The 26,249-nt window shown below is 37.3% G+C and overlaps 1 protein-coding gene across 26 annotated transcripts in view; it reads left to right on the forward strand.

Moving 5' to 3' along the window:
• LOC117406103 (disks large homolog 2) overlaps positions 1-26,249 on the forward strand; it is a 243,615-nt gene that overhangs the window by 51,023 nt on the left and 166,343 nt on the right. For 2 of the 26 annotated variants that reach the window (XM_059028247.1, XM_059028256.1), the window contains exon 1: positions 18,196-18,312. The exons of 23 other annotated variants lie outside the window; for them this stretch is intronic. In XM_059028247.1, the coding sequence (XP_058884230.1) occupies positions 18,211-18,312 (102 nt within the window). In that variant the 5' untranslated portion in view covers positions 18,196-18,210. Of the gene's footprint in view, positions 1-6,163; positions 6,285-18,195; positions 18,313-26,249 lie in introns of those variants that run through there. One more of the 26 variants, XM_059028254.1, reaches the window with a different exon arrangement.

Here is a 26,249-nt window from a genome sequence, read left to right on the forward strand (position 1 = left end):
AGCAGTAATCACTCCCAGAATTTATTCAGCAGGAGTAATTTTAAATTTCCCACAAACTGCAGCAGTACTGTTTTGTGATAATAAAATAAGTCAGGGTTTGCCCTGGTTTTTATATTTTTGTAGTCTTTTGTAGACTAATCCTTTGAATAAACTTTAGTCTCTACTGGTATAGAATCCTCAAAGGGCTTTACACACTGTTTTTATTCTCTACCTTAAATTACTATAAACAGATATATTGTACACTGTTGTGTAACATACTAATCATGCATTATAACAAAATGTATTTAGTTTTTGTTTATTTTGCAATTGTGTGGTGATTTTGCAATATAAAACATTGCACTAAAACAGAAAATATCAGTATAATTTGTATAGCCCTATAGGGATTTTCATGAAAAAAAAAAAAATCACATATGTTTTCAGGTTTCCCTTCTCAAAGATAAAAGATATAGTCCATTACAGTTATTACAAGGCAGGAACTAAAATCTTTTTTTTTTTTTTTTTTTTTTTTAATGGAGTGTGTGGTATAGACTAGTAGTGTAACAATACCATTACTTTATTATCATGCATGGTTGTGTACTGGCAAAATCTGCATTTCTTTAGACTCTTCCACAGATAAAATTAAAGTTTCTAATGATATACCTGTATACCATTTACTCTGAAAAATACACATGCAATATATGACACAATATACTGTAATTTGTTTAAACTTTCCAACAACACTGCGATACAGTCAACCATACCCTGCACTGTTTATCAATGCAACAAGAAAACCGTGCTGTTTTGTATGACACGTTTACATTATTATTTTTTTTTTTTTTTAATTCCAGGTTAGCACCTTCAGGTTCTTCAACATTGCAACTTAAAATACAAGTCGAAATTTTCTTTGTGGCATTTTTTACAAAGTGCGAACTGCCTGCTTCATCTTATTTTGGCCTCTGCGAAAGTAAGATTTGTTTACCGCGTGAGAGAGACTGAGGGAATGAATTGTAACCATTAAGTGTGTGCACCGCAGCACCAATAGAAACTTCTGGCGGTGAAAAAGCGCATGTTTTGCAGCCCTGTTGTGTGAACTGTGCAGAACTTCAGAAATCTGCTCAACAAGAACGCTTTCATTCATTTCTGTACTGCTGTTAAAGCGGCAGGGATCGTATTTGTTTTTCCACGGCTCTAAAACAAATCCTCAATATTTTTGGGAGGTCGTAAATGGCTGTTTTTTAGTCGGGAATTACGACAGTAGGCCCCTTATGTGGAGCCCTGGTGAGTGTCTATAATACAGTATATACTGTATTCTAGTAATGCATATTCGCAAAGTTTTGAAACAAGTGATGTGTAACTTTGTGTAACTTTAAAGGCAATTGTGCTGTCTGGTTTCATTTGTGGTGAGAGGGCATGTTTTAGATAATCTTTTTATTTTTATATAGCGCCTTTCATAGTGGAATACCATCACAAAGCGCTTTACAAGATACAAGACTAGAGTTTTTGAACTATGCATCAGTTGCAGAGTCACTTACAACTACGTCTCACCCGAAAGATGGGGACCAATGAAGAAAGAACACAACACGTTTTCAACTCAACAATAGGGTGACCAGTTGTGAAGTTGCTAACAAACAAGCGGTTTGAAATACTTAAAACACGTATTAATGGAGATTATAAATATTCAGAGAAAAGAATAAACTGTTGCTAATGTGTGAACTTCATCATCACAATTTTAAAAGGGCATGCACAGTTGTTCTTTGTGCAGCCCACAGGCATTTGATTAGGTGTCAAACGCATGCAGTTACAAGATAAAATTGCTGTTTATACCCAATTCAAGTATGTCACTAATGCCTTGTTCTGCATACCTAGTTAGTTCTGTATGGTCTCTGGAGCTTTTTTAAAGGGATTTCATTAATCTTAAGTAATCCTAATTTGTAACCCTCTCATTCTGTGCAAGACAAACATTTTCTCTATAGTTCCAGTGGCATTTTCTTTCTGTGGTTAGACGACTCACAGTTAACAGTGTTTAGAAAGACAGAGCTTTTGGTTTGGCTGTGGTGATGAAGATGGTGGGTGGCTCTCATCGTTTTTACCCTATTTGAGCTGATTTGTGAATGTAAGTGGAGCGGAGGATTGAGAACATTTCAGGTGGGTGAAAACATCTGAACTGTCATTCACATTGAAACAGGAAATCATTTTACCAGGGTTTTCTTATGTGTTCTTCCTTACAGTTCCAGACTTACTCATTCACTAATAAAAACAGCTATTCAGCCATACAAAGTCAAGTTTCTAAATACAATGCAGTCAGCAGATGCTCAGTAGTCCCAGTCCTTGACATTTCTCTCTGGCAAATCAAACTATATGCCAGTAAATCATGAGTCAGATTTAGGGTTTGTCTTTTTGTGAAATTTCAAGTAGATATTTTTGTATCCTAAATTGAGTTGACTTTATTTCTTGCATGCTTCCTGACAGGCATGGTGCTCATGTATACATCTTTTGTCTCCCTATACTAATATTTCAGTGTGCATATTTTCAAACTGTATCCAGAACTTCATAATGCACCGAATTTTAATTCGGCTGCCCTCCAGGACTGCAATGTTGCAGGAGCAGTAATAAATAAGCAGTGGTTATTTTTTAATCATTTACACACTAAATATTGTCTATATGCTGTCTAATAAATTATTATTATTATTTGTTTATTTAGCAGACGCCTTTATCCAAGGCGACTTACAGAGACTAGGGTGTGTGTGAACTATGCATCAGCTGCAGAGTCACTTACAACTACGTCTCACCCGAAAGACGGAGCACAAGGAGGTTAAGTGACTTGCTCAGGGTTACACAATGAGTAGGTGGCGGAGGTGGGATTTGAACCGGGGACCTCCTGGTTACAAGCCCTTTTCTTTAACCACTGCACCACACAGCCTCCCTAAATACTATGTGGGGTTGAAAATGATGTGGACTGCTGATTTGCTAATTTATCCTGTGGCTTGGAAAGGCAAATGGAATAGCTTGAGTCATTCACAGTTGAGTTGAGCAGTCTTATCCAAAGTCATACCATGGGTTGGAAGGCACTGTTGTTTAAAATGACTTAAATAAAAAAAAAAACAGTGACCTTGAGAAATTAGCCTAGATGATCAGCAACTGAGTGAATGTGTTTAACGAGACATGCAAATATCTTAAGGGCTGATACATTTACCAAACACAGACCCCTGTGCTGTTAACAGTGACACAGAAATGTAACTATGTACCTACATTGATAAAACTGATTTAAAACTTCAGAAAGCCTTTTTAATTGTTTTGTAATGGACAATTCATTCATTCATTATTTCATCTTTTGTTGCAGATGCGTCCATGTGTTTTTACTTTCTAATATTTGAATTGAGCAATAATACCTTCAACACATAATTGACCGCACTGGCTGTTAAACATTCAGAGGCAAGTTAAATCACATGACGAAAGGAGTGCCCTTCTGATCCCCCGCTGGGGAGGAAACCCCCTGCCAAAGGGGATCTAGTGGAGACAGTCATGTACCCCTACATACTGTATGGGAGTCACATGTCACAGATTTCTCCATATACTGTGTGTCAAAACCGCTTATCCAATTGTCTCGAAACTTGGTATGAACATTAATTAACATACGTTATTAATCCCAGAGCATGTGACAGTTGTGCTGTAACATTCAGATGGCCTGATAGACGAGCACACGCTGCATGCCACACTTTTCATATACAGGTATTTGGGGAATTGCTTATCCAATTGTCATGAAGCTTGGTATTAAGATGATTTAGCACAAGAATATCAGATTCTGGGGATACAGGGGTGTCTGTCTGCACATCTATCCATCTGTATAGCTCACTTACGGTTTTGCAAATATTTGGATAATCGCTCAAAATGTTATGGAACTTACTAATTCTTATTCTTTAGTATTCTGTACATACTGTTCATATTTGTCATAGCAATCAACATCATCATCTGAAGGCTCTCATTTTGAATGTTAAGCTTTAGCAGGGGATGTATGTTAATAACATAGTTTAATTCTCTGAATAGCAGCAGATCCAAACTGTACTCCACATTTATTTTTCGAGCAGCACATGTCATTTCATATGGTATATAAAGTTATGTGAACATGAAAATTGGCAACTTAGCATTCTCAGCAGATCAATGCTAGTTATAGATTCAGGAAATAATTAATCAATGAAAACTAAACTGGGGAGTTTACACATTAAAAGGTGTCACCCTTAGCCCAAAATAAGCAACATACCTATATTCTTATAGAATAGTATCTGTGTGTTTTCAAAGTGGTAACATTTGTAAAACCTGAAAGAATTCAAGACAAATTGAATATGTTTCATGTTAGAATTTTTTTTAAAGATGGTGCTTATACAGAATGTACTTTATTCTAAATCTTAGTTCAGTTTTGCTGTAAATAACCTGCTCTGAATGATCTGTTAGCAACTGTACTGCAGTGAAATGCAATTAATAGCTGACCTTGCTTTAAAAAAACACACTATTTTTGTATTTTTACAAAAAGTGTAAGTGAGTCATAAATTGAAATTGTTTGTTGAAATGTTAATGGCAGCTTCATTGTAGACAGACAAAACTACAGTTTCTGCTACTACCATTGTTGCCAGCTCAATTAATCCCAACGCACATCACAGTAGAAAGGTGTCAGTTTAACCATTTGTTTTCCACGGTTACCTTATATGGTAGCCATTGTTAATAGAGTCTTTTATTCTGTCCACATGCTAGGACTGACTAATACTGAGGCCCCCTTTAGAACTGTTTTATTTTTTACTACAAGACACACGCATGGTTCAGTAAAAATCACCCAGTGTGGTACTGTTTGCTTTATTAATATCGTGTTGGTGTTAAAATGGTAAAGGAATTGGTAATGAATCATTAAGATGCCATTATTTCACGTCTTTTAAAACATTAGCCATTTGGGAATGTCAACAAGACTTTGAGCAAGTTAGATTGCATTTTAAGCTAAAGTAAACAACCCTGGTTCTTTTAATTTACTGCATGTCACCTAATAACCAGAACACTATGTGGATGAAATTGAACACACTGTGCATTGCTCATTTACAACCCAGCATTCAGGAACTAGATTGGGCTTAACAACACTTACCTCTTGGGAGTGGTAGTTTATTCCATTTCATTATTGCAGTATGACCTCATTAAAAGTGCATTGGAGCTGCATTAAACTGATGTAAGATTTGTAATGCTGAGATATCTGGTGATGCCAGGTTATTATGATGGTATTGTGATTAAGGAGGCTGTGTGGTCCAGTGGTTAAAGAAAAGGGCTTGTAATCAGGAGGTCCCCGGTTCAAATCCCACCTCAGCCACTGATTCATTGTGTGACACTGAGCAAGTCACTTAACCTCCTTGTGCTCCGTCTTTCGGGTGAGACGTAGTTGTAAGTGATTCTGCAGCTGATGCATAGTTCACACACCCTAGTCTCTCTGTAAGTCGCCTTGGATAAAGGCGTCTGCTAAATAAAGTAATAATAATGATGATGCTAAAGCCACCTGTGTGTTACAAACCTTTCATAAAGCATGGGGATAATGGCTTGGCCTTTTTAATTATCTGTGTGTCTTGATGCATTTCGTTTAGTTTGCTTAGTCGTGTTAGTAGTTTAAAGGCGCCCGGGTTTGAGCTCATATAAATGAATGGGATTTATTTGGGCACTCCGTTACAACACACACACTCTGGATGCGGGATCACACACACACACACAGGCTTAATCTGTCCCTCGCCTAATACAGACCTGAGGTCATAGTACAGAACGTCTGTCTTTAAATCTGTTTATAACCTAGCTTGAATGGCTTTGAAATAATGTGCTTAAAAAATCCTCATTTGTTATGAATATGATTACAGATTCGGGTTCAGTCCCACCCCAGATATTCTCTAATTCATAGCGTTCCTCTTCCTAAAGCTTGTATGTTGCACAGGTTCGCAGAAGCTGTAAATTCCTTCTCCACTGATGCTCTAACCTGCACTTTTAGTTCCATCTCTTGGATGTGTAGTTTCTGCAGTGTGCAAGTATGCCGTATAGGATAGTGCAGCAGGGGGGAAGACATTTACAGCTGTCCTATATCTGGAAAGCTTCCTGGCAGGCATTAGAGAGAGAGAGAGAGAGAGAGAGAGAGAGAGAGAGAGAGAGAGAGATAGAGAGAGAGAGACAGAGAAAGAGTATGAATTATAAAAGCAGCCACAGAAAATAATCTCAATTTAGCGAAAAAGAAATAAAAAATACATGGAACAAACGAAGAAGAAAAACATATAAGCAAGATAATGCACACTAAGGTAAGAACACATGCAATGAATCACAAAGGAGCAATCCTTTAAGACGCAGGGATATACTGAGGTCTTGTGCTGTTATTTTAGAGAGCCGGACCTCAGTTAGTTTATTGCTTTATATGGCAAACACAGCTGCCTGAAAGATGACACGTTAGCTTGAGATACTTTCCTCTAGTTTTTGTATTAACCCATTGGGACCCACGATTTATACTGAAACAGGTCCTACAAGGAAAGAGGAAAGATCAAAACACATGTTTATTTTGTTAGCAATGCATTGATGTTTTCCTTATGAAGCATTTACAAAAGAAAAAAAGAGATTGCCATTCTATTCAACATATATTTTAAAGTATGCATTTATTTTTGCAATTTACCTTATAAATCAGTAAAATGCAATTTATTAAAAAAAAAAAAATCTGTAAAGTGGTTTCTTCTGGGGAAAAACACTTGCACGTGCAACATCCTGAAAGTGTCAGAGGTTCATACTTCAATGGTGTGACTGGCGACCCATTGGAAAGTTACATTTTTTGCTGGATATGAACCAGCCTTTACACATAAAAATATGTGGACTATTGGAAGCAGTAGGTTAGTGAATGGCTTTTCTATAGTACAGTACATCATTTACTGTCAACGTGGCCAAACCATTAACTAACGGTAACAGTTAAAGGGAGCACTGTGTGCATGTGGGATTTTGCCATGTTGTCTCTGGAATGAGTTTTATGTCTGGCTTGCTCTGGCACCAGCAGTTACTCAGCTAGATTTTAGAGATCAGGGGCTGGTGTAACGATGTCAAATAATGGGGCTCTCAGTGACTTGATTTGGGAAAGAAAGGAGATTAGCACCGATCAGAAGCCCATAATGCCATGACTTGAAAGGCTGTTTGATGTGATTCTTTTTATCCAGCTCCACTTATTCCATTATGCCTGTCTACATTGTCTATAATTGAGTTGCCTTGCCCTATTTCTTCCTGTTCTTTTTTTCCTAAGAATGTAGACGTTATTATAGTATCTCATCTCATGTTACTGTGTCCTGTGCCGTCGATATCCCTATATGTAGGGGGAGAGAGAAAGAGTTCGGGTTGCGTGTTCAATCTCACTCTTGTTTGTTTGTAGTATAGCTGTTCTTCAAATATATAGACCCACTGTAACAGCTTTGCTATAGAGAGAGCATGAGGTAATGTATACATCTTTTCTTTTGTGGTGCATCTTAACCCTAAGTAGGCAGACCGCCTGAGGATGTCACACTGGAATAAACAGAAGCTGGCTTTTACCAACTTTTCAGAACATAAAAGAGAAGAATGTAACATAGATACTGGGTAGGTGAAGAATAAAGCAAACGCCTGGCATAAAGTCACTTTGCTTGGGGTACATCCAGACATGCAGTGGCTTAACTAGCTGACGTAGAGTGCTAAACTTATACTGGCAAAAAACATGCCACGAGTTACACAAAGAAAATTGAACATATGGAGATTTGTTAAAGCCCACGTGTCATGATTTTGTCAGAGGAAAACTAGATTCCTACAAGAAGACTGTTTTGTTGGGTTTCGTTTGAGCTTTTCGCTGAAGCTTTTTTGTTTGAAGCGCTGCTTTCAAGTGTAAATGCTTGTCATTTTCACAACAGCAATTTTAATAATGACAACAAATGCAGTCGACAGACAGTTCCTAATTGGGAATGTTTTTGAAGTACAACTTGAATTTTAAAAAATGCATACATTATGAATGGTCTTTCTTTTTGAAAGTTCAGATACTTTTTCAAATCAGATTTTGTGCTGTAGGCAGATTCTTACTTAAAGAAAAAGCGTAAATGGCTGAAAAATGTTCCACAGGGATTGATAAATAATCCACCAAGATGACTATAATTTGACATGCTTTTTTAAAAAATATTCCTCTCTAGGGTAAACACTGAGCTTCTGAGACATTTTCCTTACTTGACCTTTGTTAGCTGAATTTGTAAATGAAGCCACAGTGCCTTCCAATTACTTTCCAGGAACTGTGTGCAGAACTATTTGTAGCTGTTTTATAAGTCACTGAAAAATGATTACACTCGGGCCATATTTTAAAATCATATACCCCAGTATTCAGTTAACTTTTTTTTTTTAAAGGACAAAACAGAAAAGTGCTAGTTTTACAAATTCTGTAACACTTCTTAATGCGCCTACTGGGGGGGGGGGGGGGGGGGGGGGTATTTCGTTTTAAATTTCATATGCCAGCATTTCAGCTGCCTTGTGTGTTTTTATTGGATTCAATGCCCCGCATTTATTTTCCCCTCACGATTTTCATTCTACAAATCAAGCTCTGCAAGACGCTTCTCTCTTCCTTTTGCCCCAAAATCAAGTGCAGTGGAGGTGGAGGGAGACAGTGGTGAGGAAGAAAGAGGTGAAGAACAGGGGTATTTAAAAAAAGAGTATGCTATTGTTTGAATGACAAAAATAAAACCCTTGCCAACACTGCTGTAGGGTGTCCTACATCTTTCTGAGAGATTCTAACTGCTGACTCAACAGAAAAAATTTCTACTGTTAACTGATCTCATGCAGACACTGTAAAAAAAAAAAAAACACTCAAAACACTCAAAACACAACTTCTATGGTGACAACAAGTACAGATGTATAACCACTGTGTGACCACAGCTTCTCTTTTTATTTCTAACCACCAAGTACATCTGGTACACCAGGTGTAACCATTAATCTTGCCTCTAGTGGATGTAAATGAGATGCCCATACAACATGACCAAAAACAGGGTAAAGGTAATTAACATATTTTATACCCATCCAAAGTTTCCCTTTAAGCAAGTGATTGAGTGGATATTGTTAAGCTAAATAGTAAGGTATATAGTGTAGTGTGTCAGTGCCTGAGCTCCGGATTAACACATTTATGCAGATGCAATACTGTCAACAGTGGCAGATCTTAAGTACCACTGGTATGACCTAAAAAAAATACAGTGGGATGACAATACTGACCTTGTTAGAAAATGCACATTCAGTTGATCTAAACAGCGGTATGTCTACATTGTGGTAATAATAATAGATCATTATTGCATCCTGTGCATATTATCTGCTTTGTCAATTCATATCTATGACATTCTGCAGGGGGCCCTTCATAATGATTTAAATGACAGGGAATCTAAATTCCACTGCTGTTTTTAACCCAATTGAATAGACCCTGTGTGGTACACACCAGAATGATCCACACACCAGGTAAATGTGGGTTCAATTAGTGGTGTCCATTAAAATAAAAAGCTTAATGGACACTGCCAGCATGCTGATTTATGATGCTTATCAGGTTTTCTGTATAATTACATTCTGCAGTTGCAGAGAGCCAGAGCAAGGCTGAACTAAATCTGTCGATCTATTTCTGAAAGGCCACCTTTTGTAAAGCATCCCCATCTTTGTGGAGATTGTTCCTATTTTTTGCACAATGCTTCAACCTCCCACGGCATCGTGCCTCATGCTTAGGATTCCAGCAACAGTCAGGAGCAAGATCAGTAGTAAAGCTGATGCTTTGGCAAAAGTATTTCTGTCCCAGGGAGGCAGAAGCGGCTTTGATCCCTCCACGAAGGAGCCTGCATACAGACCCTGTACTGCATGGTAGCTTTATCTGATGCAGGTCTGTTTCTTTTCTATATTTAACCCAGAACTGGAATATATTGTACAGCACTCCTTGCAACGGCTGTGAATTTGTGAACAGCCTTTTGCAGTATAGCATACAGCCCTACAGTATGTGTCTGGAGAGCACTTAGCGATTCACACCTGTGTGTCAAATGACCGGTATGTGCACTGGCACTACGCATTCAGTTTTGTGGATATTATTAAACGTTGAGAAAGAATTCAGTACTGGGAAATTCCTGTAGTGGTGTCATTGTTAGTTACACACTTATTTTAAGGGGTTAATGCTTAATCCATTGCTAATATATAAGCTGAGGCTTTTCAGAGAAGTCAATTTCTGCTGACGGCATTACCGGTATACATTAAATAAAATGAGGGAGAAAAAAAACAAACAAACATATTTTGTAAAGAGATAAGCAGCTGCTAAGTAAGGAGCAATTAATTAACTTTTTCTTCCAATTAAAGTCCTTTAGAATTTAACTTTGTAAAAAAAAAAAATCAATACCCACTGTTAATCCACAGATTCTTTATTTGTTTGTTAAAGCTTTAGCTGCATAGATTTATATGCGCTTTTTCCACCCTGAGTAAAATAAATTGCATCTGACATACAATGTTCAGATGAGTTTTTGTGGACAATAAGCCAATTTCCAGTTGTGTACATATTCTGGTGGTTGATAGCTATGTGCCTAATAACCAAGGCCATTGGTGAACCAGTGTTGTGTTCATAATGGAAAGTTAATTATAGATATAAAAAAACAAAACAAAAAACACAATCAAATAGTCATTTATTTACTCTTTTACTTTCACCTTGATTGAAAACCTTGTTGATCTTCAGTCCATCTGATCAGTAAGTGGGTTGCAGCTGGTAGGCGACATTCGAAAGGGCATTCAAATTGAGGGGAAAAAAACAGGAATATAATTTTTTCACCTGCCTTACTGATCCTGATTGACCCATCTCTCAGCAATCGACTCGCCTTGCCAGCACCAGCTTGGGCTCGTTTCTATCACAGTGTATGAATGACACGTCTTCTAAGCGACATTGAAAGAAGATAGAAAAGATGCATAGCATTAAACTAAAGGCGATCGGCTACTGATTTAATCATGTGTAAAAAGGATCCCAGGGGTCTAGTTCAGTGGATCAGCTCGGGTGGCTTTGCACCCTTTGCCACTGATAAAAAGTTAAACAGCAAAAAAAATGCAGTAAATTACAAGAAGTCCAGTGAGGTTTACAAATGTCATTGCGGTGCATCACTGGCTAAATTGAAGTACTGCTGAACAATTCTAATATTGTCACCTCTGGTTTTGTGTCATAAGGATATAGATACTGATTGTATTTTTTTCCATTTGTTAGAACAGTTCTGCATGTTGTTCCTTTTTTCCGCTCACAGTATTTTATACTTGGATGGTAGACACCTGGTTCTTCAGGGAACTCTCTGTTTTAATAACTGTGAGTAATAACTGTGATGTTCTTTTCTACAGTCCATTCAAAGCAAATAAACAGAATGTTAACATTGAGGATCTGGTATAAATAAATAAATAATTCATAATGCGTCTAAAAATGTCCCCGGTTCAAATCCTGGCTCACTCCCTGTGTGACCTTGAGCAAGTCACTTAACCTCCTTGCGGGTGAGACGTTGTTGTAAGTGACTCTGCAGCTGATGCATAGTTCACACACCCTAGTCTCTGTAAGTCGCCTTGGATAAAGGCATCTGCTAAATAAACAACTAGTAATGATTAGCCACTGAACACTTACAGTATAATAAGAAACGGTACTTTAGTGTGGACGCTTTGAGCTGGATTAATTAAAACGTTTTTAGTATGGTTCTCGCGATCGGGTATGTAGTGTGGACAGGGCTGGACAGGGCCTTAATGTCTTGCTTTTACTGCATGTGAGACTGGAATGGAACAAAACAGGTAAGGGACATGATTGTGTTAGGGATTTGTATCAATACTTGAATTGACAACCTTTACTGCACGTGGGCCACGAAAACAAAATTATGTGTATTACAGACCCTTTTTTTCAGCGTTAATGCTGCAGAAGGTTTCTTTTTTTTTTTACCTTACTGGCCCACCTTCCTGTTTTCACTGTGCTATTAAAACCTCTGCACTGTTGAAACTGTGGGACAGGCGAGTGATAGTCCACTTGAGGCACAGAGAGCACTGGGCAACGTGGAGTAGGGGGATTCTCTATATAGCATACTTTCAGTATTAAGTTTACATATTAGAAATGAACATTGGAACTAAGCAATGATAAGGGGTCAGTGAGTGGGTACCGAAACCAACTGGAGGTACATCATTGGATTTCAAAATCCTGTAGTTTCTACAGGCTGTGTTTCGTCTGTAAACATAAACCAACTTCACCCCTCGATGTGACAGAGCTACTGGAATAGTAGTTTTAGAGTGGTGCTTAACGTTATCACTCGGGTCTCGTGCGCTTGAATTGCATCTAAAGGAACTCGAGCTCGAGGAGTGTTTCAGATTTCAGGAGAGCTACATCTCCTGATGCTGAGTGAGCAGCACTCTATCCAGAAGCTTAGCAGCCGAGATCCGACCCACTCACAGATCGCAGCAGTACTAATCACAGGTATGCTCAAGTTGCTTGTGGTGTCATGCAATCCACACACAGTAAGAACCACATTTTTTGTTATGCAAACTCGTTGTTGCATGTTGTGAAATGCATTGTTATTTTATAAAACAACTGGGGGAAGAAAAACAGTTATTTATTCAGGATTAGTCCACTTGTTTTTAATTTTTTTTTTTTTTTTTGTCAGAATGAACAAAAAATAATTCCCTGGGTGTATTATCTGTGTATGCTCTGCAGAGTGTTTATTTATATGAGATTATTATTGTTATTACTGTATTTTTAATTTTTTTTTTATTTTACTTTAACAACAGCTCCTAATTGGAAAATGTGATTGAAAATGAAGTGCATTCAACAGGTGATGGAGAGCATGGCCCATTAAACAACAAGAGATAACAAGCGGGTTCTGCTGTCTTGTCATTACATTAATCTCCAGTCTATTTAACATCCGATGCTATATTTTTAATAATGTGGATTTAATAGTTCAGTTTAATCTTTGTGTGGAACTTGATTTGTGCGTGGGTATCAGAGTAGTCCTATGCAGAGTGTGACCCTTTGTGGAATAAGATTTTGTTCAAATGCGTCTTGCCGCTGGAGGTCTGGTTCAGATCTGGTTTGGGTCACAAATTAAAGAGCAGTGAAACAGATATGAAACACTACTGTTATCTTAACTAATCTTGTTCAGATTCACGTTATGTATATCATTTATTTTCTGATTTCAGTCATCACATCTTGGAGACTCAAACATTTAAAGCGTCCCTGTGGCCTTCATAAAGCACTTGAATATGTGTAAGTAAGTACAGCTGGTACACCAGAGTGCAATCAATAACCCGTAGCCCTTCAACACTGCACTTTTTGCAGTCAGTTCCTTGATATCAGGAACAAGAATTGCAATTTGTCATGACAGTCAGTTTTGGGGGTATACATAAAGAACAAATGCCCCTGCATTGGTCGTCAATGAATACTATCTAGGCTACCACTGCATAGGTGGGACAGATTGCTAGGTACAATGGTTAGAGTGGTTAATTATCAATTCAGGGTAGATGTTTATTAATGTGTAGTTAAATGGCCTTATACTTGTTGGAGGACTGTGTATGTAGAAATATCACTCAGACATGGAAATGATTATTAAGGAAATAAAATAAAATGTGAGAGTGTGGGAGTGCTAAGTGTCTTTGTATATTAAACACGGGGTTCTAAGGGAGGCCAGCTGCTACAGTGTCATGGCAACATTTAATCAGCCCCTGCTCGAGCACGATGTTAACATCATGGCGTTCACGAAGCCCCTGTATTACAGACCAGCAGGATGATCAGGAAGCAAACTCGTTTCAAATGATGTTTTTAATATTTTTTTTTTGCATTGCCTTTGTATGATGTTTACAATCATTTTGATTGAACTGACTCTATGTTAAACCAGGAAGGTCAAAGCATTTCAGGAGAGTTACCCTTTAAATTACTAACACTGAATCACCTTAACACAATTTAATGACGCTTCCCACAATGCAATAATTGCATGCAATACGTTGTATTTTAAAGGAATATAATCTCTGAAACATTTTGCATAGTTTGTTCTTTTTTTTTTTCTTTAAATGTGATTTTAAAATGCATCTTTTAACAGACTGGCCAGCTGAAGAGCCAGATCTTTCACAACAACTAAAAACATGTCCTTTCCTGTACTGTATTCCAGTCCCTGCATACCATCTGCTGGCTGAAATGTTACTGACAATGCAGGGGATGTGTAGTTAAAGCATCATTCACTTAATGACAGTTAAAGGAAGGATCTATTCAATTATTGTTCTGAGTAGTTTCCTGCTATGTTTATACAATCCACCCCATCCCCCACCCCCGTAAATGTATTTGCTTTAAAACAGGTCGATCAGCCTTCATTAGATTCTTTTGATGTATTCTACCTGTTCCTAGAAACATGAACGAGATGGTGTGAGAATGTTGACAGTATTGCTCTTGACTCCTCTGTTTAGTGTTTGAGAATGGTGGAAAAAGTCTGTCTATGTGAAAGGAGGAGTTCAGAGGATGATGCTGTGTTCAGAGGAGAATGCTATGGCATAGATGTATTAACACTGGTGCCTCCTACATTTTGGAGTAGTCTTAAAGGCAGAGGCAGGCAGGTTTATTTTTTTCTTTGTTTGTGACAGGCTCCTATATTATCACAAGGACGACACGCTGCTGGAAATAGATTTCTTCAGGGTCCCAAGAGATTCCACAGTTTATTTCCACGGTTTACTTCACAATTTACTTCAACTTGCCAACAAATGTGTTACAGTTGAGATGAGTTTGTAACATGATCCTTTGTTCTACAGCATTAATACTTTTCATTCATCTTGCAAGGCATTATCTCACATTAAAACAAAATTGGCGTAATTTACTTTTTAAAGTAATTACTGTTCATTTGTTAGATTATTATTATTATTTTTTTTTAGCAGATTACAGATCTAAATACAGCAGTACTTTAACTCTATATTGAAGTGTTACAGAACTCCCTGCAGTGTTAGCAGGCAATCTGTATTGCAGTTTTCTTTTTTAAAACAAGTTCCCAATAGTTTTTATATATGTTTTGATTCACACATCATAGGTAAATAAACTAGGGAATGACTTTTTTCAACTTTTACTCGGGAACGTTCGCCAGGAGAGGTAGCTCTTCTTCTAAACATCGCTGTGTGTCCAGTTCATGCTCCCTCCTGCAACAATGCTAGCGCTGTGATTGGAATGAGCGGCATATTCTGGGAACAGAAAACCAGCATTGTTGCAGGAGGGAACGTAATCTGGACACACTGCAACCCTTAGAAAACGTATTTTTTTTCTCGTGGTGAAGTCTGCCCCCAGTGGATGTAAAAAAACCTCAGTTAGCAATGCTACAATTGTGTTATTTTCTGCATCCACTTGGGAGGTGTTGCACAGGGACAGGTTGATACATTCTGGTGTATCATGTGCACTTTGAGGTTAGACACATTTCTGAGAGCTATATTGAGGTCACAGGGGAGCTTTAAACATTATGTTATCACGACACCAGTTCTCTTACATTATATCAATAATTTAATATTGTGTGCTTATTAAAACGCATATACAATAGAACAATGCAACATTGCTATTCACACCGTCGCACTCAAGCAGTTAAGAGACCAAAAGGTTGTAACTCACAGCCCTGGTGTTATTTGTTCAATATCGTAAATTGAAAGAGAGCTTAATATGGACAAAAAATAATAATAATTAAAATTAAAATGCCACTTCTGTGGCCTTACTTGTTCTGAAAGACACAGTGCTGTATTCAGAAAAGATGGAAGGAATCCCTTAGGTGTGACAAGTGATTATATTAACAGGTTTCTCTCTGCAGCATGCTTCAAGAACCAGTGTGCCTCGTTTTCCAAGCAGACGTGTTGCAGATTGTGTGGGTGGCTTGCTCTAACTTCTATAACTGTAGCTGTTCAGATAACTGTGTATAATTATTAAATACATAGGATGTTCTCAGCTCTGATTCTTAATTGCATTTGTAGAAACTAGGACATACAAAATCTTAAACCAGTTGATTCCAACATTAAAAAAGTTCTAGTAAACAATAATACAATTATTAGGTGAACTAACAAAACAGATACACAGTATGTATATATATATATATATATATATATATATATATAGTAGTATGAAAAAGAAACAAACATTTAAAATATAATTTGCATTATGTTTGAAAATATTGTAATAACCCAAACACTGAATCCAGGTACAACAGCAGTATATTGACCAAGCTGTATTAACAGAGCTACAAGAAGTGGCATCACCTTGTAAAATAATCCCAGATTGGTGGCATTTGCTGGATAACTAATAATAAGAGCTGTGCTGGTCTGACATTGTTTCTAAAATGACTTCCCCTGTCATGGTTATTGTTAACCTTCGATTGCCGTAGTATATTAGTATTGTTATTATCCACGTCGAAAGGTGATTTGCGACATATCTTAGAGCTTAACATTCTGGATGTTTATGTTAACTCTTCCTAGTCGTGCAGTATTTTAGCCTTTTCCCTTAAAACTGCGCAGAGAACATTCCTTCCCACTTTAAATGACATTTACAGTTACCAAGCAGCAAGCCAAGGGCCAGCTGGGCAGCAGTGTGGAGGAGTGGTTAGGGCTCTGGACTCCTGACAGGGTTCAGTCCCAGGTGGGGACACTGCTGCTGTACCCTTGAGCAAGGTACTTTACCTAGATTGCTCCAGTAAAAACCCAACTGTATAAATGGGTAATTGTATGTAAAAATAATGTGATATCTTGTAACAATTGTAAGTTGCCCTGGATAAGGGGGTCTGCTAAGAAATAAATAATAATAATAATATGTGTGGATTGGCTGACAACCGGTTCAAAGCACTGTTATACTGCAAGTTTCTCCTTGATGATGCCAAAAAAACAGTGGAAAAGGGAATTCACTTGGTTTTAATTAGCTGGGGTTAATAGGATGCCCTGTGTTTATCACCCACAACACTATTACGTAATAAAGTATTACTAAATCAATTGATTCTTGTTTTAAAGAAACCCCCACTCATCAGAGCTACCGTGTTCACTACCACTGAATACTTGCCACTGACAATAATACTGCTCAAAACAGCTCAGTTCCCCAAGAGTATTGGTAGCTGTCTGCAATATGTCTTAGGTAACAGACTGCATTGCATTGTATTGTAATGTAACTGGCAGCTCAATCATTTCCTTTAGTAATATGACAATGGTAGTTCCAGTGCATTCCTGTATGCTCTTACCTCCTACATCACCTTAAATGTTGTAGAACATAATTAGACATTCCGATAATTCCGGAATTCTGATCAAGCCACTCTCATTCTAACGTCTTCAGCTGTATCTTCTTTAATTTAGGTAACTGTCACCATGCTGACAATATCCCCTGCCCTGGATAATGAGTGGCGCGATTTCCTCCAGCACACAGGCGACAATATCGTCTAAATGTGTTAATTCAGCAGGCACGGAAATCCATCGGGTTTAAAGAGAGCTGTGAGTCTGATTGAAAAATGTTGCAGTGTTGTTATAAGAGATACACTGGGTATTTTTTTTTTTTTTTTTTTTTTTTTTAGCCCTGAGTACGGTTTGCTTAATAATACCCAGTGTTTTTTATTAAGTATAACCTAAAGGTCAGGATTCCTCCTCCAATACATTGGGATAGATTTGTTTTCCTTATTATTTTTTTTTTTTAAAGAAACCCATCTTGAAATACATATTTATAAAGTGAGAATTCTGTTCCGTGAGATAAGCGGGTTTTCCTCAAATGCTACAGTACAATTTGCTGCTGTATGCCACAAAGGGAGAGCTGCAGCATTTGGAGAGATACAGCCCATTACAGTAGACAATGTAAATGTACTGAGTAGGCGTTTGGATCCTTTTAGATGCTAATTCAGCCACACCTGGCTTTTCTGTATTATCATTTTATTTTTTTCTGTTAGTGGAATGTATTTCACTTGGAAAGGAGAATCCCCAATCCTCCAAATCTGTGCATTATATATTTTTTAAAATAAAAAATAGGAGAGAGAGAGAGAGAGAGAGAGAGAGAGAGAGAGAGAGAGAGAGAGAGAGAGAGAGAGAGAGAGGTGATCGCATCATGGTGCTCTGCTTGAGATTTAAGCATAGTGTTTCAGATCAGCAAGGAGTAAGCTAGCTCTTCAGCAGTGTGTGACCGCGCTCCATGTGCTGCACAAAGCTACTTGTTTCTTTGCCTGAAGCAGCAGCCCTGATTGCAGTGCTGAGGGAATGTCCCCTATTGTCAAAAATCCACACTGCTTCTCACCCATGCTCTGCCACTGCAAAGTTGCATGCACCAACAACACTTTATCGTTGATGTTTGGATGCAAGGTAGGCAATTACTCATATGAATGTGATCATGGCTACTGTGTGTTGCTTTAATATTTTCATTAATGCATGCTTACAGTAGGTTGTGGGTGCAATGCAAACCTCATGCGAGGGGGGGAGAGATCTAGACACAGGGACAGCAATTACTAGTGTTGGAATTCATATCATGGACAGTACTTCATTCAGGTTGATTTACGTTTTAAATGATGGCTTATACTGGACTCATATACTTTAACATTTCAATATTACAAACTGTAAGAATCCATCAGTGCTTTATGTTTAATTTCCTCCCTAATCTTATTGTGATGTAATGGGTATTGGCACATATTCAAGGAGTTTTATAATGCCATTATTTCGTGTTTAAAGTTTTCCTGATTTATGTTTTGTTTGCCTTTGTTTATTTCACACGATTGCATATTCTAATTGTATTTATTAAAAGGTTCACAGTGCTTCATCTGTAACATGTTTTGTATTTAGTCAATCTTTGTATATTTTATTTTTAAATAATTTAGGATTTTGTGTAAACAGATGCTGTGGGCAGAACTGAGACAAATACATTGTTTTTAGCTGTACTTGGGTAATGAACTACAGTGCTTATAGAGCAGGCTATGCAACATTTTGCATACTGTGCATTTACATACACATGCTTGAAGTACTTTGCAAGTAATCATTTTCTCAAGGGGTGCTATTTTCAAATTATAATTCACACTTTGTTTCTGACAAAATCCCCCAAATTAAACCATTTACTTGTTTTTTGTAATAGTTTTGTTACTTCAAGGGATAATTACAATTTGGAGTATAAAGTTTTTTTTTGTTTTTTTTAAAGAAAAAAAAAAAGCCCAGTAAGTAGTCTGTTAGAGTAAGGTAAAATGGTTGCAATGTGAAATTTTCATATCCACTATTCCACCAAAATGATCTGTTCTGTGTCTTCTCTGGCTCACAGATTACAGTATTAATAATAATAATTGTAGTTGGCAGACAATTCTGCAGTTTTTAGGGCTTTGGGATCCACTGTATTGCTTTGTCATCTCTGTTACAGGGGGTCTATGCCAAGTTCATCCTTATTCCCCTTTAAATATTACAATTACTTTATTCATTGTTTTGGGTGGTGGTGGTGGTGCTGCTGATTAGCAGAACGTTTATGATCAATTATCCACTCATCTCACCTTTCTATATATATATTTCTATTTGTGCTCGTAAGATATTATGATAAATGTCCGTGTTGGAAAAAAATTGCTTTACAAGGGGAAATGTCTGAATCTCCAGTGTCCCGTACACTTTCTGCATCAGCCCTGCATTGATAATATTACACAGGATGGCATTCTCAATCCAGAGTGTGGCGGTTCAGAGCTCAGGAAACACCCTGAGATCATTAAAAGAGGAGGGTTTGGGAACACACATGTCATTGGATTGGAGATGAAATTAGAAACATAGGGCACAAAATAAAAAGTAACTAAAAAAGAATCTGGCTAATTGGTTATGTTGTGCCCCATCTAGTCCCAAACCCACAAGGTTGGTACTGCTGCCTTGTCATTCTTTCTGTAGATTGCTAAGTAGCATTGCATGCAGTGACTACAAGTCCCAGAATACACCACTTCAACAAATATACTACACAGTTGGTGAAGATTCAACAATATTTGTAAAAGAGTGGGTCTTATATTCTGCATATTAAGGTAGAGTCATTGCCAACATTTTGAAAATGAAAAAGTATTATTACATGCTACATACTGTTTCAACTTCAGTTAATACATTTAAATGCTTGTTGCTAAAACATATTTTAAAATAAAATGATGCATCCATATTCATGTGTTTTACTGTGCTGTGGATCTCCTTCTAATAGAAGGATTAGTGAGGAGGGTTCACAACCCTCCCATCCCCTTTCCTTCGAGCAACAATGCCCTGATCTTTAGACCTCTTAGACAGTGCTTGCAGTGTAGCAAACAGGTTTTGCTGCATAGGGGTTTGGACAAACCTGCTCATTGATGATCTGATTGACAGTGACAAGGACAAAAGTCTTTATTTTTACATACTCAGCCAGCAGCAGTGAGCCCGGTCCATTCCAAGCACAAATACCAGCAAACACAGATTCCTGCACTGCACTTCAGTGTGGCACACAAACAGGAGGGTCAATACTGACAACCAACAGAGGACTCTTGAACATTTTTTTTTATCCCAGAGGTACCTTTGTACTTATCATACAAGGCATAACTTTGGCTTGGAGTAAAATACATTGGAAGCAATTATATCTTTAGAATTTTCCACTGAAGTAAGCGTGTTATGATTAACTGACATATAGTATATATCATTTATTTATTTTTTCCTGAAAGCTGCTTCTCACAATGCAGCTTTTTAACTACTCCCTGTTGTTACAGGATCAATATTTCTTTAACAGAGAGGCTTAGGTAAATCCCTGAAGCATGGGAGATGAAATTAGGTTAGAAGAACAGTATATGGGCACTTCTAACATATTTCTCGAGGCTTTCTTTGAATTACATTGAAATGTAATTTAGATTGATCTGATCATCTTTATCATCTTATCAATTGGTAATGGATGGATTAAGTGGTTGTGATGTGTTCTGGTTTGCACTGGAGACTGCAGTCCTCCCACAGTTTTGCTGTACTGAACATCCCTTTACACTGCCACTGTGCCTGAACCCTGCCCTGGAGGCACCAGACCAAGCTGATACAATAGCATAATGAATCTCAGCTTATATACACCACTCTCAGACCTCCAGCAGAGATGTCAGTTAATGTTAATGACTTGAATCTCACAGCATGAAAATAATAAGTGAAGAAGGGTCTGTAGAATTATTACACATGAGGGATGAAGCTTGAGGCTTACGGTAGATACTACCGTATGACACAATTACATTTTCTAATCAATCTTCAGAACGGCTCATCCTGTTGAGATTAAACTTGGTATGTGCATTGCACGAGAACAGTTCACAGTGACATATTTTTTGAGCTATTAAGGGCTTCTTGCCTTATTTTCTTGCCTTTTTTTAATGAAACTGTAAATGCACATTTGTTACAATAAAAACATGCTGTGGATTCAGGTCATGTTAACCTTCTGTTTTTTGACACTGCCAGGAGATATATACTGTATGTAAGGTTGTTGGGAATATGTATGTTTGTACCTTGATATTAATTTGAACAGCACAGTTTGACATACAGTTCTCTACCTGTTAGTGTCAACACAATACTGCTGGCAGTTCTCATTTCCTCATCAGCAATATGAATGGAACAGAGTTCTTTAATGTAGTATCAGTGGTGATGGAAATTCTATTTCTGTTCTTGGTGTTCTGTTTTAAAGAGGTGAAAGGGATAAAAATAACTCTGAGATATTGAAAGCTGTTAATGCAATCTACCGCACTGGAGACCGAAAATGTATTATTGTGTGTGTTTTAAAATTAACACGTCTTAGTGTGATGCCAGATATTTTAGGCCTTTTGGATTGTTATTGTCTAAACAAAAGATTCTAATTAATTTTTTTAAATGGATAAAATATTTTTTTGCTGAGAGCGAGCTTACCCATACCAGTATCACAACTCTGAGCTGTCAGGAGGACTGACTCTGTTCTGGTTATAATAAATATTTCAGTGCTCTCTGGATATTATTTAGTACCCCATGGCTCAGAATTACAAAAATGAGGGTACATGAAAGTCCATTGCTTTTTTAATAGGTACTGTATCAGCACACATCATTCACCTGCTTTTTTCTTTTAAGAAAAAAAGAAATCTGGAGGACTAAAAAAAAAAGGCCATTTTAACCCTATTTATCTGCGAGGTCTGTCATTTTAACCCTATTCATCTGCGAGGTCTGTCATTTCAACTGCAGTGTTGTTACCCACTTGATACTAATCAATTGACTCATAGATGTACAGTCTGATGATTGTTTGGTTGTATAGTAGAGTGTTTTGTTGGGCTACCATGGGGCTTAAACTGGCTGGGATTGGGGTTGAAGGTACAACAGTATTTGTAAAACAGTGCATCTTATATTTAGCAAAATAAGGTTGTTGCCAGCATTTGTGTATAAGTATTATTACATGCCATATACATACCACTCTTTCAACATCAGTAAACAAACTTAAAAGATAATACAATTAAAAGAAAAATGACAGTGTATTTAAATGGTCTTTTAAAATAAAATGATGCAGCCCAGATTTGTAGGAGACGGGCACAATTCGTAGTGACTAGAGAACGTTTACAAACAGTGGATCATGGCACTAGGCAGGCAGATACCTTATATAATGTATCTTTAAATGAACAGGAAGCTCCCTAATCCCACGCTTCTCTCTATATCCTCCTACGCTGTACAGATCTCCACGCTGGGACTGTATGAGGCTGCTGGCTTTCCTCAGCCTTGGCCTGCCTGTGCCTTGTAATGAATTTATCAAGACATGTTCATTCTAATTTTCTCTTACTGCAGTCCCTGTGCTCCATGTTTACATGTGCATGTCCTCCCAGTGGCACAGCTGTAGTTATACTGTATGTGAACAACAGTAAGGCACAGTAAGATTCTGCTCTGATTTCAGGAAGCTTTCACAATGGGTTTGTTACACCTTGCTAACAATGGTACGGCCTGGTTTTGCAGAGCTTACCATGTCTTCTGGATTATGTAAGTGTTCAGTAAACTGTGTCAGTGTGAATGCCATGTGGTAGAATACTGGTCTTCATCTGTGGGACGCAGTTTCAGTCCTGTTTACAATGGACATCCACCATATCAAATTGCACTGGGGCTGAATGTTCCACTGTGAAACGAAAGGTTTTTCTTTAGCCTTTGACAGACAGATACCTATATATATACAATGTGTCTAAATGAGCTAAAGATGGCTCATTTGTGGTATTGCAACTGGGAATAAAGCATCTGACAAATCATGTAGCACACTGTTGTGCTGCAGGCTTGTGCTTTCATGAGTTGCTTCTGCAGTTGATGAGGTGCATGGTTGATTAGGGATTTATTTATTCATATTTATGAAAAGAAATCCATACTTATAGACCCTCCTAAGCTGCACTGCAGAGTATTGTTTGTAAAAAGCAGCATACATTACATATCTAATCCACATATAATTAATAATAATAATAATAATAATAATAATAATAATAATACAACTACTACGACTACTACTACTAATAATAAAAAGTGCTTCAAACAAATTGCATTCCATGGTTCACCTCAATCCCTACAAGTATGACGAGTTCCATGAAGATCTGTTTTTGCTACACAACGAGAAACAAACAGCTACTTAGATTTATCTCTATTTAGATCATTAAAATAGCCCCAACATTGCAGAAATCCTGTTTTTGGGGATAACATCCAGTAGCGCCACCCTGTTGCTGCAGATGCCCCCAAAACTCAATCACACCCTTGTGAAATGAAGGCAGTAGGCTGGTCTCTAGGATGGAGAGGAACATTAGTACATTATCTGTCTGCATTGACAGGAGCCCACTGTTGAACCGTGCCGAATGTTTAACCTTTTACCCAAACAGTGAAATTGCTTTTGATTCTACTATTGTAAGGCAAAAATATTATCGGTTCTGTTTTCAGCTTCCTAAAATAACAATCCTTAAAAATGTGATTCTGTGAAAGAATTATATGTAATATGCCAATCTTCAGTGTGCCGAGGTGTTGAACCTGTGATTTGGGTAAAAGCTGTTACTTTCTATCGCTCCTGTCTAATATATCCTAAGGTGAAAGAAAGTCACTTTAAAATTATGAATGCAATTTACCCATCAGGGGAGCTGCTGAATCGCAGGTTCGTTATCCTGCGTAATGCATGCAGCTTTTGTGACTGTGACATAGAAACAACAGCTCACATGTTTTTTTGAGTGCCCTTTTACAAAACTTTTTAGGAATGATGTTCATACATTATTGTCTTTAAAAATCAAACGTTTATCTAATCTATCAGTTATTGATGTGGTGTGGTATTTTAATAAAACACAGAACACTAAGGCCGGAGAGACTCTGTCAACCTAATCTTGTTGGGAAGATATTTAATTCACAAATGTACATTTCTTTTTCGAAAAATACGCTTTTGTCATATTTAAAAAGGAGTTATCAGAATATATTAAATCCCTTTCTCTGTTAAATTCTAGAAATTCTCAATATTCCTTGGGTATTATAAACAAACATCTTATTTGCTAGGCTTTTATGTTATATATGTCAGTATACAAGTATGCTTATGTACATGTGAATATGAAGACTTACATGTATAGATATGTATCTAAGACATATGTATGTATATTTGTTTTATTTTTTTTATCTGTAGATGAAAATAATTATATATTTGTAAGGTACCATGGCCCATGTTGTATATTATATTTGTGACTGGTAAAATAAATAAATAAATAAATAAATAAATAAAAATTCTGAACTATAGTCTGCCTAAAAACAATAGAAAGAAGCCAACTAAAGAACTAAGAACACACATTCTAAGAATACACATGCTGAAAATGCTGTTTTTACTATATATCCCCAAGCAACAGATCCCTTATGTTGGATCAATACGTTTCTCCAGTCTGAGGTTCATTTGTTCTGTGTGGTCCATCAACATGATATCATTACAAACAGCTGGTACTGTTAAAGAGTTGTCTCATTTTGTCGTAAGCATTGCAAGTGTCTCAGGGGAGTTGCTTTAATTCCTGGATCCTTCAGGGACTGCTAGTACTTTACTGTGCGGTTCGTATACAGATGGGTCTTTAAGAGAGCCGATGTGGTAAATGAAAATTACAATGAAATGGTTCTAATATGTAGGATTTGCAGCCTCATTGTGTCCTGGCTTCTGACTTCCAGTGACAGCATTGCTGTTTAAGATCATGTTTACCTCACCTGAGGTATTTGGTGTAAAATGATTTTTTAAATTCAGCATGTTGTGTTCAAACTGGAATGTAAAGCTGCTCCTCTCTGACACTGCAGTAAAGGAACCTCTCCAGCAGGCTGTGAAACACAGTGTGGTTTATTAGGTACAGTAGCATCAGGACATGTCAACAGCAGACAGTAAGTAGCACTGTTGAATAATGCCTTCTGATTGCCTCAGCGCTATAATTATATTAAATAACAGAGTAGAACGAGAAAAACGGGTCTTCACTCAATGAATTTGTGCAAATGTAAAATATAAAGCCCCCCCTAAATTATCCATGAATAGCTGCCTGTTTGAATTACAGTACAAAATGAATTGCACTGTCCATGTAGCTCTCAGCCAGCAGTGGTCTCTGTGAGAAAATGCAGTACATTATATTCAGTGCATTAATATGTTTAGTATTTTAGTATGCATAATTGTGCTTTTCCAATACAGAAATAAAAATATAAATAACAGAGAAGGGAATTAAAAAAAAAAAAAAAAACATATTCAACCACTCCAGATTTTGAGTAAAACTTATGGACTATTGGCTTTCCTTTTATAATTAGGCTAACATTAATAAGAAGCTGTTAAACATAAAAACACTCAAAATACATAGAAAAGGCAACGTGTAAATAAAGTAAGGCAAATCCTGGGGGGAGTTTCTGACATGCTGAGCTTGCGCAGATCAAGATTTGTGTGAAACTACGAATCCCCTAAAGAAATGCTCACCCCTTAACTGCTTACTGGTGTCATTTAGCATATTCTAGGAATTGCTTTTCAAATGAATTGAATCAAGAGCTGCCAAGTAATATATTCCATCATTTTATGAGCAATGAATATTAATCAAAGTATTCAAACAATTATTGTGAGTACTCTTAACTCGCCCCTAATAAATAATAAATACCGTTTTACTTTGAATTACCGCCTCCCTTGAATAAGCGCCGCACTCAGATATCAGATTTGAATAGACGCTGCCCACGAATAAATACCGCTCTCAGTAACGAAACATGTAAAAAATGTTCTCTACCCCAGCTCAAATAAATGCAGCACTTTATAAAGAAAAGCATACAAAACACGATATGGCAAAACATTACAGATA

This window comes from Acipenser ruthenus, chromosome 8 (assembly GCF_902713425.1).
Source record: "Acipenser ruthenus chromosome 8, fAciRut3.2 maternal haplotype, whole genome shotgun sequence".
In the NCBI taxonomy this organism is placed as follows: Eukaryota; Metazoa; Chordata; class Actinopteri; order Acipenseriformes; family Acipenseridae; genus Acipenser; species Acipenser ruthenus.